General features: G+C 49.8%; 1 protein-coding gene across 1 annotated transcript in view; it reads right to left on the bottom strand.

Moving 5' to 3' along the window:
* The window catches only part of LOC115125974 (homeobox protein cut-like 1), a 230,054-nt gene that overhangs the window by 14,335 nt on the left and 193,804 nt on the right, over positions 1–21,915 (bottom strand). Inside the window, exons 15-20 of the mRNA XM_065000585.1 lie at positions 20,227–20,979; positions 18,688–18,768; positions 17,842–17,943; positions 5,805–6,289; positions 5,343–5,481; positions 3,069–3,362 (exon numbers count right to left, since the gene is read on the bottom strand). Of these exons, the coding sequence (XP_064856657.1) occupies positions 3,069–3,362; positions 5,343–5,481; positions 5,805–6,289; positions 17,842–17,943; positions 18,688–18,768; positions 20,227–20,979 (1,854 nt within the window). The remainder of the gene's footprint in view (positions 1–3,068; positions 3,363–5,342; positions 5,482–5,804; positions 6,290–17,841; positions 17,944–18,687; positions 18,769–20,226; positions 20,980–21,915) is intronic.

The following is a 21,915-nucleotide window of genomic DNA, read 5'->3' as shown; positions in this document are numbered from 1 at the left end:
TAAACTAGGGGGACGGGTTTAAACTAGGGGACGGGCTTAAACTAGGGGGCGACGGGCTTAAACTAGGGGCGACGGGCTTAAACTAGGGGCGACGGGCTTAAACTAGGGGGCGACGGGCTTAAACTAGGGGGCGACGGGCTTAAACTAGGGGGATGGGCTTAAACTAGGGGGACGGGCTAAACTAGGGGGGACGGGCTTAAACTAGGGGCGACGGGTTTAAACTAGGGGGCGACGGGCTTAAACTAGGGGCGACGGGCTTAAACTAGGGGTGCGACGGGCTTAAACTAGGGGGCGACGGGCTTAAACTAGGGGCGACGGCTTAAACTAGGGGACGGGCTTAAACTAGGGGGGCGACGGGCTTAAACTAGGGGGACGGGTTTAAACTGGGGGGCGACGGGCTTAAACTAGGGGGCGACGGGTTTAAACTAGGGGGCGACGGGCTTAAACTAGGGGGCGACGGGCTTAAACTAGGGGGACGGGTTTAAACTAGGGGGACGGGCTTAAACTAGGGGGCGACGGGCTTAAACTAGGGGGACGGGCTTAAACTAGGGGGACGGGCTTAAACTAGGGGGCGACGGGCTTAAACTAGGGGCGACGGGTTTAAACTAGGGGCGACGGACTTAAACTAGGGGGGACGGACTTAAACTAGGGGGCGACGGGCTTAAACTAGGGGGCGGCACGGGCTTAAACTAGGGGGCGACGGGCTTAAACTAGGGGGCGACGGATTTAAACTAGGGGCGACGGGCTTAAACTAGGGGGCGACGGGCTTAAACTAGGGGGACGGGCTTAAACTAGGGGGACGGGCTTAAACTAGGGGGACGGGCTTAAACAGGGGGACGGGCTTAAACTAGGGGGGACGGGCTTAAACTAGGGGGCGGGTTTAAACTAGGGGGGCGACGGGCTTAAACTAGGGGGCGACGGGCTTAAACTAGGGGGCGACGGGCTTAAACTAGGGGGACGGGCTTAAACTAGGGGGACGGGCTTAAACTAGGGGGGACGGGCTTAAACTAGGGGGGCGACGGGTTTAAACTAGGGGGCGACGGGCTTAAACTAGGGGGACGGGCTTAAACTAGGGGGACGGGTTTAAACTAGGGGGACGGGCTTAAACTAGGGGGGACGGGCTTAAACTAGGGGCGACGGGTTTAAACTAGGGGGCGACGGGCTTAAACTAGGGGGACGGGCTTAAACTAGGGGGCGACGGGTTTAAACTAGGGGGCGACGGGCTAAAACTAGGGGGCGACGAGCTTAAACTAGGGGGACGGGCTTAAACTAGGGGGCGACGGGCTTAAACTAGGGGGCGACGGGCTTAAACTAGGGGGCGACGGGCTTAAACTAGGGGGGCGACGGGCTTAAACTAGGGGGCGACGGGCTTAAACTAGGGGGCGACGGGCTTAAACTAGGGGCGCGACGGTTTAAACTAGGGGCTAAACTAGGGCGGGCTTAAACTAGGGGCAACGGGTTTAAACTAGGGGGACGGGCTTAAACTAGGGGGCGACGGGCTTAAACTAGGGGGCGACGGGCTTAAACTAGGGGGCGACGGGCTTAAACTAGGGGACGGGCTTAAACTAGGGGGACGGGCTTAAACTAGGGGGCGACGGGCTTAAACTAGGGGCGACGGGCTTAAACTAGGGGGCGACGGGCTTAAACTAGGGGCGACGGGCTTAAACTAGGGGGCGACGGGCTTAAACTAGGGGCGACGGGCTTAAACTAGGGGGCGACGGGCTTAAACTAGGGGGCGACGGGCTTAAACTAGGGGCGACGGGCTTAAACTAGGGGGGGCGACGGGCTTAAACTAGGGGGACGGGCTTAAACTAGGGGGCGACGGGCTTAAACTAGGGGGCGACGGGCTTAAACTAGGGGGCGACGGGCTTAAACTAGGGGGCGACGGGCTTAAACTAGGGGGCGACGGGCTTAAACTAGGGGGCGACGGGCTTAAACTAGGGGGCGACGGGCTTAAACTAGGGGGCGACGGGCTTAAACTAGGGGGCGACGGGCTTAAACTAGGGGCGACGGGCTTAAACTAGGGCGGGGCTGAAACTAGGGGCGACGGGCTTAAACTAGGGGGCGACGGGCTTAAACTAGGGGGGCGGACGGATTTAAACTAGGGGGCGACGGATTTAAACTAGGGGCGACGGGTTTAAACTAGGGGACGGGTTTAAACTAGGGGACGGGCTTAAACTAGGGGACGGGCTTAAAACTAGGGGACGGGCTTAAACTAGGGGGCGACGGGATTAAACTAGGGGGCGACGGGATTAAACTAGGGGGCGACGGGCTTAAACTAGGGGCGACGGGCTTAAACTAGGGGGCGACGGGCTTAAACTAGGGGGGCGGGCTTAAACTAGGGGGCGACGGCTTAAACTAGGGGGCGACGGGTTTAAACTAGGGGGCGACGGGTTTAAACTAGGGGGCGACGGGTTTAAACTAGGGGGCGACGGGTTTAAACTAGGGGGCGACGGGCTTAAACTAGGGGGCGACGGGCTTAAACTAGGGGCGACGGGCTTAAACTAGGGGCGACGGGCTTAAACTAGGGGGGTGACGGGCTTAAACTAGGGGGCGACGGGCTTAAACTAGGGGGCGACGGGCTTAAACTAGGGGGCGACGGGCTTAAACTAGGGGGCGACGGGCTTAAACTAGGGGGCGACGGGCTTAAACTAGGGGCGACGGGCTTAAACTAGGGGGCGAAGGGTTTAAACTAGGGGGCGACGGGCTTAAACTGGGGGCGACGGGCTTAAACTAGAGGCGACGGGCTTAAACTGGGGGCGACGGGCTGAAACTAGGGGCGACGGGCTTAAACTAGAGGCGACGGGCTTAAACTAGAGGCGACGGGCTTAAACTGGGGGCGACGGGCTGAAACTGGGGGCGACGGGCTGAAACTAGGGGCGACGAAGGGTTTAAACTAGGGGGGGCGACGGGCTTAAACTAGGGGTTTAAACTAAGAGTGAACGACAAAGAAGGAAAATAGAAAAAAGACAAATAGGGAATAGGTAAAGAGAGAACGAATAAGGACGAGAAGAGGAAGGAGAAGACAGATAAGAGACTGAAAGAACAATACTAAGTCTGAGTCTCACCAAGGTTGTTATCAGTCAGCACCTCCTTGACCTTCTTGGTGAGGACGTATGTGTCCAGCTCAGGAGACATGGCTATCGTCTCCTGGATGCTGAGGCCTGTGATGGGGCCGAGGAGGGGCGTGCCAGGCTGGGACTCCCCCCCTGAGGGCTCCCCATATGGGGGATCCAGAGACGGGGCCTGGGAGGCAAGAGGGTCCCGCTCCCCCCCTAAACCGTAGGATGACTCCTCAGCAGAGCTCAGTGGGGACTCTGGGGCAGGGCTGCAGCTGGCTGAGGTCTGGCTGGGAGTGCCCTCTGCTGGAGGAGAATGGAAACACAGTGTACACAGGAGCAAACAGTACAGTAGGTTAGACAGTAGGTTAGACAGTAGGTTAGACAGACTTAAGTGGTTCTTTATTCTGGTTCTGGAGACCCAAACGAGGAACATTTTTTTTTTTTTTGACCTAGTACTTTTCAACGGTTTGATGCTGAGCTGAATAGTGGAATGAGGTGTAGTGCCAGTCCTTTGAATCATCAAGGTCCAGGATTACTAGATTTTATTAGGATCTCTTTTAGTCTCAATTTGGACTCATCTTCCAAGAGTCCTTAAACATTCAAACACAATTTGTAATATAAAAACACACTTTCACATATAAAACACACTATTACAAACATACACAATATACTAACATAATGACCCGATAAATACTCAATCTAAACAATATTGATTCTTCATCTACTATAGTCCCACAACATTTCCATATACTATATTTAAATGTATATATTGAAAGGGATCACACTGCAGTCAACGAGCCATGTCAGAAGAAAACCTCTAGCTCATCAACATGCTCACTGTTGGCAGGTCTGAGAGAGACAATTCTGTAGGTTATAACACTAGGTTATAACACTAGGTTATAACACTAGGTTATAACACTAGGTTATAACAATAGGTTATAACACTAGGTTATAACACTAGGTTATAACACTAGGTTATAACACTAGGTTATAACACTCTCCTGGATAATCTAGGTAGGTTATCCCCCTCCCACACTAGGTTATAATCCCCTCTGTCCCTTCCCCAGGTTATAACCCTCTGTCCCTTCCCCACAATCCCCTCTGTTATAATCCCATAGGTTATAACAATCTGTTATAAATCTGTCCTGGAGGTATTCCCCATAATCCCCTCTGTCCCTTCCCATCCCACAAATCCCCTTATCCCTTCCCCATAATCCCCTCTGTCCCTTCCCCATAATCCCCTAGGTCCCTTCCCCATAATCCCCCTGTCCCTCCCACAATCCCCTCTGTCCCTTCCCCATAATCCCCTCTGTCCCTTCCCCATAATCCCCTCTGTCCCTTCCCCATAATCCCCTCTGTCCCTTCCCCACAATCCCCTCTGTCCCTTCCCCATAATCCCCTCTGTCCCTTCCCCATAATCCCCTCTGTCCCTTCCCCATAATCCCCTCTGTCCCTTCCCCACAATCCCCTCTTCCCCACAATCCCCTCTTCCCCCCATAATCCCCTCTGTCCCTTCCCCATAATCCCATCTGTCCCTTCCCCATAATCCCATCTGTCCCTTCCCCATAATCCCCTCCCCCCCATAATCCCCTCTGTCCCTTCCCCATAATCCCCTCTGTCCCTTCCCCATAATCCCCCCTTCCCCACAATCCCCTCTGTCCCTTCCCCACAATCCCCTCTGGCCCTTCCCCACAATCCCCTCTGTCCCTTCCCCACAATCCCCTCTGTCCCTTCCCCACAATCCCCTCTGTCCCTTCCCCACAATCCCCTCTGTCCTTTCCCCATAATCCCCTCTGTCCCTTCCCCCATAATCCCCTCTGTCCCTTCCCCATAATCCCATCTGTCCCTTCCCCATAATCCCCTCTGTCCCTTCCCCATAATCCCCTCTGTCCCTTCCCCATAATCCCCTCTGTCCCTTCCCCATAATCCCCTCTGTCCCTTCCCCATAATCCCCTCTGTCCCTTCCCCACAATCCCCTCTGTCCCTTCCCCATAATCCCCTCTGTCCCTTCCCCATAATCCCCTCTGTCTCTGTTCTGTTTTGCAGAAGGCTTGAATGGAGCAGTCAAGGAGGGTGAAACTAAGTAAGCTTGGAGAGACACGCTATGCAGGAGGGAGGGGTGACCGGCTGGCATGATGACCCCCCCCCCCCCCCCCAGGGCTGTTATGAGTCGACAGGTTAACTGTGATCATTTACAGCTCAGCAGTCGACTGTAAATGGAGGTGGGTCTAATAGTTTCTTTGTTTGTTGTCAATACACGGTACACACACGGTCCATTACCTTGGTTGTGAGCAGCAGGCTCGATGTGTGTGTTCTGACCCAGGTCACAGTTCAACCACAGCTGCATACGCAGGCCTCTGGAGGTCATCTTGCTCCAGGGTTTACGACGAGACGTCGCGTCACACATACTTCCTAGAGCCTAACACACACACACACACACACACACACAGACACACACACACACACACACACACACACACACACACACACACACACACAGACAGACAGACAGAGACACACACACACACACACACACACAAAAACATCAGTCACTCATTCATGTTATGGAATGGCTAAACAGATACAGAGAGACCACAAGCGTACACACACATTAAACTAAAGGTTTAATTAAGGGTATATTCTGAATTGTATTGGGGACCCAAACCCGATCGATAACTTCAGAGACGGGTTGATCTAACGGCTGTGAGACCACTTCCCCCGTCCGCTGAGGGTGTTACTCACCTCTTTAGAGTCCTCCTGGGTGTGGTTCTCCTCTCCCCCTTTATCTCCGCGGGGGTCTGGGTTCATGTTGCTCCACCACCACCCTGCAGGCCGGGCAGACCCCTCAGAGATCCGACCCGACACCGTCACGCCAGCCATGCCGTCCGGCACCGACGCTCCTCTGTCCTCCCTCTTCACACTAGAGCTGAAGTCCAGGACTGTAAACGGCGAGGAGGAGGAGACTGGGAGGGCGGCGGGGGGTTTCTTCATGGAGAGAGTCAGAGGGGTGTAGGCAGGGAAGGAGGCAGCCAGATGGGAGACCAGTAGATCCCTCTGGGAGGGAGAGGAGAAAGAGGAATAGGAGGCTTTGAGGATGGGTTCCACAGCAGCTTGTTGGGCCTCCATCTCTCGTCGAGCTTGTTCTAGGATGGAGCGGATAGCCTCGTCTGAACCACCGCCTCCTCCTCTCAGTCCCCCACCAGGAGAAGGACCATGGTAGGACTCTGCTGGAGGGAGGAAGGAGATAACGGATATCAGAGACTGTATATAACACACGATAACAGCCAATTCTGAGTAAGTTAATAACATCTTGGGACCTTTAATGTTTGTCTTTGAATAAGACAAAACAGAATGTGACAATACCTCTCTATATAATGGATCATCTAGTGACAACTGTCATCGTATTACAACCACATGGGAACAACTGTCATCGTATTCCACCACAGCAGGAACAACTGTCATCGTATTCCACCACAGCAGGGACAACTGTCATCGTATTCCACCACAGCAGGAACAACTGTCACCCTATTCCACCACAGCAGGAACAACTGTCACCCTATTCCACCACAGCAGGAACAAATGTCACCCTATTCCACCACAGCAGGAACAACTGTCACCCTATTCCACCACAGCAGGAACAACTGTCATCGTATTACACCACAGCAGGGACAACTGCCATCGTATTCCACCACAGCAGGAACAACTGTCACCCTATTCCACCACAGCAGGAACAACTGTCACCCTATTCCACCACAGCAGGAATAACTGTCACCCTATTCCACCACAGCAGGAACAAGTGTCACCCTATTCCACCACAGCAGGAACAACTGTCACCCTATTCCACCACAGAAGGAACAACTGTCACCGCATTACACCACAGCAGGAACAAGTGTCACCCTATTCCACCACAGCAGGAACAACTGTCAACCTATTCCACCACAGCAGGAACAACTGTCACCCTATTCCACCACAGCAGGAACAACCGTCATCGTATTCCACCACAGCAGGAACAACTGTCACCCCATTACACCACATGGGAACAACTGTCATCGTATTCCACCACATGGGAACAACTGTCATCGTATTCCACCACATGGGAACAACTGTCACCCTATTCCACCACATGGGAACAACTGTCATCGTATTACAACCACATGGGAACAACTGTCACCCTATTCCACCACATGGGAACAACTGTCACCCTATTCCACCACATGGGAACAACTGTCACCCTATTCCACCACATGGGAACAACTGTCATCGTATTCCACCACATGGGAACAACTGTCATCGTATTACAACCACATGGGAACAACTGTCACCCTATTCCACCACATGGGAACAACTGTCATCGTATTACAACCACATGGGAACAACTGTCATCGTATTCCACCACATGGGAACAACTGTCACCCTATTCCACCACATGGGAACAACTGTCATCGTATTACAACCACATGGGAACAACCGTCATCGTATTACAACCACATGGGAACAACTGTCACCCTATTCCACCACAGCAGGAACAACCGTCATCGTATTCCACCACAGCAGGAACAACTGTCATTGTATTCCACCACAGCAGGAACAACTGTCATCGTATTCCACCACATGGGAACAACTGTCACCCCATTACACCACATGGGAACAACTGTCATCGTATTCCACCACATGGGAACAACTGTCATCGTATTCCACCACATGGGAACAACTGTCACCCTATTCCACCACATGGGAACAACTGTCATCGTATTACAACCACATGGGAACAACTGTCATCGTATTACAACCACATGGGAACAACTGTCACCCTATTCCACCACATGGGAACAACTGTCATCGTATTACAACCACATGGGAACAACTGTCACCCTATTCCACCACATGGGAACAACTGTCATCGTATTACAACCACATGGGAACAACTGTCATCGTATTCCACCACATGGGAACAACTGTCACCCTATTCCACCACATGGGAACAACTGTCATCATATTACAACCACATGGGAACAACCGTCATCGTATTACAACCACATGGGAACAACTGTCACCCCATTATACCACATGGGAACAACCGTCATCGTATTCCACCACAGCAGAAACAACCGTCATCGTATTCCACCACACCAGGAACAACTGTCATCGTATTCCACCACAGCAGGAACAACTGTCATCGTATTCCACCACATGGGAACAACTGTCACCCCATTACACCACATGGGAACAACCGTCATCGTATTCCACCACAGCAGAAACAACCGTCATCGTATTCCACCACACCAGGAACAACTGTCATCGTATTCCACCACAGCAGGAACAACTGTCATCGTATTCCACCACATGGGAACAACTGTCACCCCATTACACCACATGGGAACAACTGTCATCGTATTCCACCACAGCAGGAACAACTGTCACCCTATTCCACCACATGGGAACAACTGTCACCCTATTCCACCACATGGGAACAACTGTCATCGTATTCCACCACATGGGAACAACTGTCACCCTATTCCACCACATGGGAACAACCGTCATCGTATTACAACCACAGCAGGAACAACCGTCATCGTATTACAACCACAGCAGGAACAACTGTCATCGTATTCCACCACAGTGAGAACAACAGTCATCGTATTACAACCACAGCAGGAACAACTGTCATCGTATTCCACCACAGCAGGAACAACCGTCATCGTATTCCACCACAGCAGGAACAACTGTCATCGTATTCCACCACAGCAGGAACAACTGTCATCGTATTCCACCACATGGGAACAACTGTCACCCCATTACACCACATGGGAACAACCGTCATCGTATTCCACCACAGCAGGAACAACTGTCACCCTATTCCACCACAGCAGGAACAACTGTCACCCTATTCCACCACAGCAGGAACAACTGTCACCCTATTCCACCACAACAGGAACAACTGTCACCCTATTCCACCACAGCAGGAACAACTGTCACCCTATTCCACCACAGCATGAACAACTGTCACCCTATTCCACCACAGCAGGAACAACTGTCACCCTATTCCACCACAGCAGGAACAACTGTCATCGTATTCCACCACAGCGGGAACAACTGTCATCGTATTCCACCACAGCAGGAACAACTGTCATCGTATTCCACCACATGGGAACAACTGTCACCCCATTACACCACATGGGAACAACCGTCATCGTATTCCACCACAGCAGAAACAACCGTCATCGTATTCCACCACACCAGGAACAACTGTCATCGTATTCCACCACAGCAGGAACAACTGTCATCGTATTACACCACACCAGGAACAACTGTCATCGTATTACACCACACCAGGAACAACTATCATCGTATTCCACCACAGCAGGAACAACTGTCATCGTATTACACCACAGCAGGAACAACTGTCATCGTTTTACAACCACATGGGAACAACTGTCATCGTATTCCACCACATGGGAACAACTGTCACCCTATTCCACCACATGGGAACAACTGTCATCGTATTCCACCACATGGGAACAACTGTCATCGTATTCCACCACATGGGAACAACTGTCATCGTATTCCACCACATGGGAACAACTGTCATCGAACATGGGAACAACTGTCACCCTATTCCACCACATGGGAACAACTGTCATCTGTCACCCTATACCACATGGGAACAACTCCACCACATGGGAACAACTGTCATCGTATTCCACCACAGCAGGAACAACTGTCATTATTCCACCACATGGGAACAACTGTCACCCTTCACATTCACCCTATTCACCACCACAGGGAACAACTGTCACCCTATTCCACCACATGGGAACAACTGTCACCCTATTCCACCACAGCAGGAACAACTGTCATCACCACAGCAGAACAACTGTCATCGTATTCCACCACAGCACAACTGTCATCGTATTCCACCACATGGGAACAACTGTCACCCCATTCCACCACATGGGAACAACTGTCATCGTATTCCACCACATGGAACAACTGTCATCCTATTCCACCACATGGGAACAACTGTCACCCTATTCCACCACATGGGAACAACTGTCACATTCCACCACATGGGAACAACTGTCATCGTATTACAACCACCAACTGTCACATTCCACCACATGGGAACAACTGTCATCGTATTCCACCACATGGGAACAACTGTCATCGTATTCCACATGGGAACACTGTCACCCTATTCCACCACATGGGAACAACTGTCATATTACATCCACATGGGAACAACTGTCATCGTATTACAACCACATGGGAACAACTGTCACCCTATTCCACCACATGGGAACAACTGTCATCGTATTACAACCACATGGGAACAACTGGGGAACAACTGTCACCCTATTCCACCACATGGGAACAACTGTCATCGTATTCCATGGGAACAACTGTCATTACAACCACAGCAGGAACAACCGTCATCGTATTACAACCACAGCAGGAACAACTGTCATCGTATTGTCATCGTTTCCACCACAGTGAGAACAACCGTCATCGTATTACAACCACAGCAGGAACAACTGTCATCGTATTCCACCACAGCAGGAACAACCGTCATCGTATTCCACCACAGCAGGAACAACTGTCATCGTATTCCACCACAGCAGGAACAACTGTCATCGTATTCCACCACATGGGAACAACTGTCACCCCATTACACCACATGGGAACAACCGTCATCGTATTCCACCACAGCAGGAACAACTGTCACCCTATTCCACCACAGCAGGAACAACTGTCACCCTATTCCACCACAGCAGGAACAACTGTCACCCTATTCCACCACAACAGGAACAACCACCACAGCAGGAACAACTGTCACCCTATTCCACCACAGCAGGAACAACTGTCACCCTATTCCACCACAGCAGGAACAACTGTCACCCTATTCCACCACAGCAGGAACAACTGTCACCCTATTCCACCACAGCAGGAACAACTGTAATCGTATTCCACCACAGTGGGAACAACTGTCATCGTATTCCACCACAGCAGGAACAACTGTCATCGTATTCCACCACATGGGAACAACTGTCACCCCATTACACCACATGGGAACAACTGTCATCGTATTCCACCACAGCAGGAACAACTGTCACCCTATTCCACCACATGGGAACAACTGTCACCCTATTCCACCACATGGGAACAACTGTCATCGTATTCCACCACATGGGAACAACTGTCATCGTATTCCACCACATGGGAACAACTGTCACCCTATTCCACCACATGGGAACAACTGTCATCGTATTACAACCACATGGGAACAACTGTCATCGTATTACAACCACATGGGAACAACTGTCACCCTATTCCACCACATGGGAACAACTGTCATCGTATTACAACCACATGGGAACAACTGTCACCCTATTCCACCACATGGGAACAACTGTCATCGTATTACAACCACATGGGAACAACTGTCATCGTATTCCACCACATGGGAACAACTGTCACCCTATTCCACCACATGGGAACAACCGTCATCGTATTACAACCACAGCAGGAACAACCGTCATCGTATTACAACCACAGCAGGAACAACTGTCATCGTATTCCACCACAGTGAGAACAACCGTCATCGTATTACAACCACAGCAGGAACAACTGTCATCGTATTCCACCACAGCAGGAACAACCGTCATCGTATTCCACCACAGCAGGAACAACTGTCATCGTATTCCACCACAGCAGGAACAACTGTCATCGTATTCCATCACATGGGAACAACTGTCACCCCATTACACCACATGGGAACAACCGTCATCGTATTCCACCACAGCAGGAACAACTGTCACCCTATTCCACCACAGCAGGAACAACTGTCACCCTATTCCACCACAGCAGGATTCCACCACAGCAGGAACAACTGTCACCCTATTCCACCACAACAGGAACAACTGTCACCCTATTCCACCACAGCAGGAACAACTGTCACCCTATTCCACCACAGCAGGAACAACTGTCACCCTATTCCACCACAGCAGGAACAACTGTCACCCTATTCCACCACAGCAGGAACAACTGTCACCCTATTCCACCACAGCAGGAACAACTGTAATCGTATTCCACCACAGTGGGAACAACTGTCATCGTATTCCACCACAGCAGGAACAACTGTCATCGTATTCCACCACATGGGAACAACTGTCACCCCATTACACCACATGGGAACAACCGTCATCGTATTCCACCACAGCAGGAACAACTGTCACCCTATTCCACCACATGGGAACAACTGTCATCGTATTACAACCACATGGGAACAACTGTCACCCTATTCCACCACATGGGAACAACTGTCATCGTATTACAACCACATGGGAACAACTGTCACCCTATTCCACCACATGGGAACATCTGTCACCCTATTCCACCATAGCAGGAACAACTGTCATCCCATTACAACCACAATGAGAACAACCGTCATCGTATTACAACCACATGGGAACAACTGTCATCCTATTACAACCACAATGAGAACAACCGTCATCGTATTACAACCACAGCAGGAACAACTGTCATCGTATTACAACCACAGCAGGAACAACTGTCATCGTATTACAACCACATGGGAACAACTGTCACCCTATTCCACCACATGGGAACAACTGTCACCCTATTCCACCACATGGGAACAACTGTCACCCTATTCCACCACATGGGAACAACTGTCATCGTATTCCACCACATGGGAACAACTGTCATCGTATTACAACCACATGGGAACAACTGTCACCCTATTCCACCACATGGGAACAACTGTCATCGTATTACAACCACATGGGAACAACTGTCATCGTATTCCACCACATGGGAACAACTGTCACCCTATTCCACCACATGGGAACAACTGTCATCGTATTACAACCACATGGGAACAACCGTCATCACCACATGGGAACAACTGTCACCCTATTCCACCACAGCAGGAACAACCGTCATCGTATTCCACCACAGCAGGAACAACTGTCATTGTATTCCACCACAGCAGGAACAACTGTCATCGTATTCCACCACATGGGAACAACTGTCATCGTATTCCACCACATGGGAACAACTGTCACCCTATTCCACCACATGGGAACAACCGTCATCGTATTACAACCACAGCAGGAACAACTGTCATCCCATATTACAACCACAGCAGGAACAACTGTCATCGTATTCCACCACAGTGAGAACAACCGTCATCGTATTACAACCACAGCAGGAACAACTGTCATCGTATTCCACCACAGCAGGAACAACCGTCATCGTATTCCACCACAGCAGGAACAACTGTCATCGTATTCCACCACAGCAGGAACAACTGTCATCGTATTCCACCACATGGGAACAACTGTCACCCCATTACACCACATGGGAACAACTGTCATCGTATTCCACCACAGCAGGAACAACTGTCACCCTATTCCACCACAGCAGGAACAACTGTCACCCTATTCCACCACAGCAGGAACAACTGTCACCCTATTCCACCACAACAGGAACAACTGTCACCCTATTCCACCACAGCAGGAACAACTGTCACCCTATTCCACCACAGCATGAACAACTGTCACCCTATTCCACCACAGCAGGAACAACTGTCACCCTATTCCACCACAGCAGGAACAACTGTCATCGTATTCCACCACAGCGGGAACAACTGTCATCGTATTCCACCACAGCAGGAACAACTGTCATCGTATTCCACCACATGGGAACAACTGTCACCCCATTACACCACATGGGAACAACCGTCATCGTATTCCACCACAGCAGAAACAACCGTCATCGTATTCCACCACACCAGGAACAACTGTCATCGTATTCCACCACAGCAGGAACAACTGTCATCGTATTACACCACACCAGGAACAACTGTCATCGTATTACAACCACATGGGAACAACTGTCACCCTATTCCACCACATGGGAACAACTGTCATCGTATTCCACCACATGGGAACAACTGTCATCGTATTCCACCACATGGGAACAACTGTCACCCTATTCCACCACATGGGAACAACTGTCATCACCACATTACAACCACATGGGAACAACTGTCATCGTATTACAACCACATGGGAACAACTGTGATCGTATTACAACCACATGGGAACAACTGTCACCCTATTCCACCACATGGGAACAACTGTCATCGTATTACAACCACATGGGAACAACTGTCACCGTATTACAACCACATGGGAACATCTGTCACCCTATTCCACCATAGCAGGAACAACTGTCATCCCATTACAACCACAATGAGAACAACCGTCATCGTATTACAACCACAGCAAGAACAACTGTCATCGTATTCCACCACAGCAGGAACAACCGTCATCGTATTCCACCACAGCAGGAACAACTGTCATCGTATTCCACCACAGCAGGAACAACTGTCATCGTATTCCACCACATGGGAACAACTGTCACCCCATTACACCACATGGGAACAACCGTCATTGTATTCCACCACAGCAGGAACAACTGTCACCCTATTCCACCACAGCAGGAACAACTGTCACCCTATTCCACCACAGCAGGAACAACTGTCACCCTATTCCACCACAGCAGGAACAACTGTCACCCTATTCCACCACAGCAGGAACAACTGTCACCACAGCAGGAACAACTGTCATATTCCACCACAGCAGGAACAACTGTCATCGTTCCACCACAGCAGGAACAACTGTCATCGTATTCCACCACAACTGTCACCCCATTACACCACATGAACAACTGTCATCGTATTCCACCACAGCAGGAACAACTGTCATCGTATTCCACCACATGGGAACAACTGTCACCCCATTACACCACATGGGAACAACCGTCATCGTATTACACCTACCATGGGAACAACTGTCACCCCATTACACCACATGGGAACAACCGTCATCGTATTCCACCACAGCAGAAACAACAGCAGGAACGTCATCGTAACCACACTGGAACAACTGTCATCGTATTCCACCACAGCAGGAACAACTGTCATCGGGAACAACTGTCATCGTATTACAACCACATGGGAACAACTGTCACCCTATTCCACCACATGGGAACAACTGTCATCGTATTCCACCACATGGGAACAACTGTCATCGTATTCCACCACATGGGAACAACTGTCACCCTATTCCACCACATGGGAACAACTGTCATCGTATTACAACCACATGGGAACAACTGTGATCGTATTACAACCACATGGGAACAACTGTCACCCTATTCCACCACATGGGAACAACTGTCATCGTATTACAACCACATGGGAACAACTGTCACCGTATTACAACCACATGGGAACATCTGTCACCCTATTCCACCATAGCAGGAACAACTGTCATCCCATTACAACCACAATGAGAACAACCGTCATCGTATTACAACCACATGGGAACAACTGTCATCCTATTACAACCACAATGAGAACAACCGTCATCATATTACAACCACAGCAAGAACAACTGTCATCGTATTCCACCACAGCAGGAACAACCGTCATCGTATTCCACCACAGCAGGAACAACTGTCACCCTATTCCACCACAGCAGGAACAACTGTCACCCTATTCCACCACAGCAGGAACAACTGTCACCCTATTCCACCACAGCAGGAACAACTGTCACCCTATTCCACCACAGCAGGAACAACTGTCACCCTATTCCACCACAGCAGGAACAACTGTCATCGTATTCCACCACAGCGGGAACAACTGTCATCGTATTCCACCACAGCAGGAACAACTGTCATCGTATTCCCACAGCACAACTGTCATCCTATTCCACCACATGGGAACAACTGTCACCCCATTACACCACATGGGAACAACTGTCATCGTATTACACCTACAGCAGGAACAACTGTCATCGCCATTACACAGGAACAACTGTCATCAGCAGCAAACAACTGTCATCGTATTACACCACACCAGGAACAACTGTCATCGTATTACACCACATGGGAACAACTGTCACCCTATTACACCACAGCAGGAACAACTGTCATCGTATTACACCACACCAGGAACAACTGTCATCATATTCCACCACATGGGAACAACTGTCACCCTATTACACCACAGCAGGAACAACTGTCATCGTATTACACCACACCAGGAACAACTGTCATCGTATTACAACCACAGCAAGAACAACTGTCATCGTATTCCACCACAGCAGGAACAACTGTCATCGTATTACACCACAGCAGGAACAACTGTCATCCTATTACACCACATGGGAACAACTGTCACCCCATTACACCACACCAGGAACAACTGTCATCGTATTCCACCACAGCAGGAACAACTGTCATAGTATTCCACCACAGCAGGAACAACTGTCATCGTATTACAACCACATGGGAACAACTGTCATCGTATTCCACCACATGGGAACAACTGTCACCCTATTCCACCACATGGGAACAACTGTCATCGTATTCCACCACATGGGAACAACTGTCATCGTATTCCACCACATGGGAACAACTGTCATCGTATTCCACCACATGGGAACAACTGTCACCCTATTCCACCACATGGGAACAACTGTCATCGTATTCCACCACATGGGAACAACTGTCATCGTATTCCACCACATGGGAACAACTGTCACCCTATTCCACCACATGGGAACAACTGTCACCCTATTCCACCACAGCAGGAACTGTCATCGCATTACAACCACATGGGAACAACTGTCATCGTATTCCACCACATGGGAACAACTGTCATCGTATTCCACCACATGGGAACAACTGTCATCGTATTCCACCACATGGGAACAACTGTCATCGTATTCCACCACAGCAGGAACAACTGTCACCCTATTCCACCACATGGGAACAACTGTCATCGCATTACAACTACAGCAGGAACAACTGTCATCGTATTCCACCACATGGGAACAACTGTCATCGTATTCCACCACATGGGAACAACTGTCACCCTATTCCACCACATGGGAACATCTGTCACCCTATTCCACCATAGCAGGAACAACTGTCATCGTATTACAACTACAGCAGGAACAACTGTCATCCCATTACACCACAGCAGGAACAACTGTCTTTGTATTCCACCACACCAGGAACAACTCTCATCGTATTCCACCACAGCAGGAACAACTGTCATCGTATTACAACCACAGCAGGAACAACTGTCATCCTATTACAACCACAGCAGGAACAACTGTCATCGTATTCCACCACATGGGAACAACTGTCACCCCATTACACCACATGGGAACAACCGTCATCGTATTACACCTACAGCAGGAACAACTGTCATCGTATTCCACCACAGCAGGAACAACTGTCATCGTATTACACCACAGCAGGAACAACTGTCATCGTATTCCACCACAGCAGGAACAACTGTCATCGTATTCCACCACAGCAGGAACAACTGTCATCGTATTACACCACATGGGAACAACTGTCATCCTATTACACCACAGCAGGAACAACTGTCACCCTATTCCACCACAGTAGGAACAACTGTCACCCTATTCCACCACAGCAGGAACAACTGTCATCGTATTCCACCACAGCAGGAACAACTGTCACCCTATTCCACCACAGCAGGAACAACTATCACCCTATTCCACCACAGCAGGAACAACTGTCACCCTATTCCACCACAGCAGGAACAACTGTCACCCTATTCCACCACAGCAGGAACAACTGTCATCGTATTCCACCACAGCAGGAACAACTGTCACCCTATTCCACCACAGTGCAGACAGGAGGGGACACTCACCAATTTTCTGCACCTGCAGCTCTCTCTTGGCCTGCTCCAGGATAGACTTGATGGCCTCGTCTGAACCACACTCTGGAGTACGGATACGTGTGGTGATGTTACCTGGAAAAGGGGAGAGGGAGGGAGGGAGAGAGAGAGAGAGAGAAGGAGAGAGAGAGAGAGAGAGAGAGAGAGAGAGAGAGAGAGAGAGAGAGAGAGAGAGAGAGGGGGAGGGAGGGAGGGGGAGGGAGGGAGGGAGGGAGGGAGGGAGAGAGAGAGAGGGAGGGAGAGAAGGAAGGAGGGAGAGAGAGAGAGGGAGAGGGAGGAAGAGAGAGAGAGGAGGGAGGGAGGGAGGAAGAGAGGGAGAGAGGTTAGACATACCACCAAGTGAAAGGTAAATTCAAACACGTACTGTTGACAAAGATACACTATATAGTAGATCTATAGAGTTACTACAGTCAGGCAGACAGACAGACCCCCCAGACAGACAGACCCCTCCCCAGACAGACATACCCCCCCAGACAGACAGACCCCCAGACATACCTCCCCCAGACAGACATACCTCCCCCCCCAGACAGACAGACCCCCCCAGACAGATAGACAGACAGCTAAACTCATAAACTCTATATATTATACACACCGGCCTTTCTTTGACCCAAGTCCCACTGTGGAACAGAGGGCAGAGAGGCTTCTGTTCCTACATCCTCGAACTACTCTGCTTTTACACTGCCAGGCCAGTATGAGTCGGTGTGTATGTGTGTGTGTGTTGGGGGGGAGGGGTACATGCACAACACCAGGCACTCTTCCCCCAACACCACCAACTCCACGCGGACAGAAACAGAAGAGAGTGTGTTTGTAAGGTCTGACCTGTCCGGGAGGCTTGGTCAGAGCCGACACTCTGCTTGGGCAGGTCCTGTAACGCCTGACTAAAAGCCTGGCCTGGGCTCTCTGTCAAAACAACAACAACACCATGCTTTCAACTTCACACCAACTTCCTGCTTTAATATCTCTGTCAATAAAACACGTTCCACAAAACTAACACACACAGTTACTGAACTGTACGAGTCTGATTGAATGCAACCGTGGTAAACTGTAGTCTTGTCCCCCTGTTAGTCAATATTATTGATCCTGACTGGTAAACTGTAGTCTTGTCCTCCTGTTAGTCAATATTATTGATCCTGACTGGTAAACTGTAGTCTTGTCCTCCTGTTAGTCAATACTATTGAACCTGACTGGTAAACTGTAGTAGTCTTGTCCCCCTGTTAGTCAATACTATTGAACCTGACTGGTAAACTGTAGTCTTGTCCCCCTGTTAGTCAATACTATTGATCCTGACTGGTAAACTGTAGTCTTGTCCCCCTGTTAATCAATACTATTGAACCTGACTGGTAAACTGTAGTCTTGTCCCCCTGTTAATCAATACTATTGAACCTGACTGGTAAACTGTACTCTTGTCCCCCTGTTAATCAATACTATTGGACCTGACTGGTAAACTGTAGTCTTGTCCCCCTGTTAATCAATACTATTGATCCTGACTGGTAAACTGTAGTCTTGTCCTCCTGTTAGTCAATACTATTGATCCTGACTGGTAAACTGTAGTCTTGTCCCCCTGTTAGTCAATACTATTGATCCTGACTGGTAAACTGTAGTCTTGTCCCCCTGTTAGTCAATACTATTGATCCTGACTGGTAAACTGTAGTCTTGTCCTCCTGTTAGTCAATACTATTGAACCTGACTGATAAACTGTAGTCTTGTCCTCGTGTTAGTCAATACTATTGATCCTGACTGGTAAACTGTAGTCTTGTCCTCATGTTAGTCAATACTATTGATCCTGACTGTCTTGTAAACTATTGAACCTGACTGATAAACTTGTCTTGTCTCATGTTGAGTCAATGTTACAATATTGATCCTGACTGGTAAACTGTAGTCTTGTCCTCATGTTAGTCAATACTATTGATCCTGACTGGTAAACTGTAGTCTTGTCCTCATGTTAGTCAATACTATTGATCCTGACTGGTAAACTGTAGTCTTGTCCCCCTGTTAGTCAATACTATTGATGTGTCAAGGCTTCAGTATTGATCCTGGATGATGAAGGGAGGAAGGAAGAGGCCTTTTGGGATGACTAAAGCAACACTGACTGACAGACACACACACAAACACACACACAAACACACACACAGACACACAAACACACACAGACACACACACACAGACACACAAACACACACAGACACACACACACACAGGTGTGACCAGAGACGGCTAATAGATGGACCATATTAACAGAGGAAAGGTTTGTGAAAATACACACACACAGACACACACACACGCACACACACACGCTCACACACACAGACACACACACACACACACACACACACACACACACACACACACGCCTCTCACCTCTCTGCCGTCCCTGGATGCTGCGTAGTGCCAGGATGTTCTGCTCGTCAGACAGGAACTGCCTCATCTTGTGGAAGGGCTCTTTTCCCCGGATGGTCAGCTTGCTCCAGGGTTTGGGCCGAGCCAGGATCTCACTGACCGAGCCTTGGGACAGGCCCAGAACATAGTGGCCAAACACCCGCTGGCCAATGTTGTGTTGAATCAGCTGCTCCTTGATCTGTCGGGCGATCTCTGAGGTGCCCATGTCCTCCCAGTCAGACACACTGCCCCCAGTCCCCTCAGACTGGCTGGGAGAGGGGGAAAGGGCACCGCCACTACCATTCACCTCTGGGCCTGCAGGAGACTGCTGGGTGGGCAGGGGGCTGGCCGAGAGGGGGACAGGGCTAGAACCAGACCCTGGGCCAGGGGTGGAGGTAGGGGTGTAGTGGACAGGGGCGAACAGTAGAGCTGCTCCCTCAGTGGATTCCTGCAGGGCTTTGGAGTAGAACGTCTGCATGAGCTGGCGCTGCAGGAGGGTGTTGAGGGACATCTTGCCCCCCACCGGAGGGAAGTGGGGGCTGTAGAAGTCCTGGCCGATGCCAGTGGGGGTGAAGGGGTGTGTCCCGTTGGTGGTGGAGGTGTAAGGGGGGTCGGAGGGGATCTGGGGCAGGTGGAGATGGGGGGACGGGGGGAGAAGAGGAGGAGGCAGGGAGGGGGTACTGGGTGTGGTGGTCTCCTCCACGGATGCCTCTTTCCCTTTTCGCCTGGCTGACCCTATAAGAAAGGTCAAACACAATGCATTATGGGGGAGACAACAAAAAAGGGGTCTGAATTTAAAAAAAATAAGTTTATTTAAGTTTATTTTGAAGGTCAATTTTGTTTAAAATATAAATATATTTTCTCTCCCTCTTCTTTGCTAAACACCCCCAGACAAGATGCCCATGATGCATTTGTGATTTGTACTTTTCTTGTAAGTGACAACCTGGAATAAAAAAAGGAAGCACTTAAAATCAGTCAAAATGGCTGCTGCCCAGCCCGGAGCCTGACAGGCACAGGAAAGGTCCAGTGGCTGCACCGTTACAGTATAACAGAGAATCTGATTGGGCCTAATGGCAGTATAGAGTGCTGTGATTGGTCGTCTGTGAGGGTGAAGGATCTTTACTTCCAGAATAAAAGTAATTCTATTAAACACGGACGTTGACGTCTTTCTGGGAACTTAATCTTGGACATTGTTAATTGACAAAGAAAAGAAAACGTTTGTGTCCAAAACAACAACAACAACAACCCCGCTCTTGATAAAAATGGCCATCAGTCATTATCCAACAGGGCAAAGGTCATGTCAAATGTAGAGCATGCACAGCACTGTTGACACTAAGTCAAGCACTCTGGCTTCCTAAAACTGAGTACAGGAACCTCCCATTATAACCTGAAGATGTTACCAGGTGAATTGTATAGGAACCTCCCATTATAACCTGAATATGTTACCAGGTGAATTGTATAGGAACCTCCCATTATAACCTGAAGATGTTACCAGGTGAATTGTATAGGAACCTCCCATTATAACCTGAAGATGTTACCAGGTGAATTGTATAGGAACAGCCCATTATAACCTGGTATGCAAGATGTTGTGCAGCTATCTTTAACATAAAGAGATAACATCCCCTCTACCTTAACGTCCCCTCTACCGTTAACGTCCCCTCTACCGTTAAC

Source organism: Oncorhynchus nerka, linkage group LG14, assembly GCF_034236695.1.
Source record: "Oncorhynchus nerka isolate Pitt River linkage group LG14, Oner_Uvic_2.0, whole genome shotgun sequence".
Taxonomy (NCBI): domain Eukaryota; kingdom Metazoa; phylum Chordata; class Actinopteri; order Salmoniformes; family Salmonidae; genus Oncorhynchus; species Oncorhynchus nerka.
The sequence above is the reverse complement of the archived record's forward strand: the minus strand, read 5'-3'. Positions and strand labels throughout refer to the sequence as shown.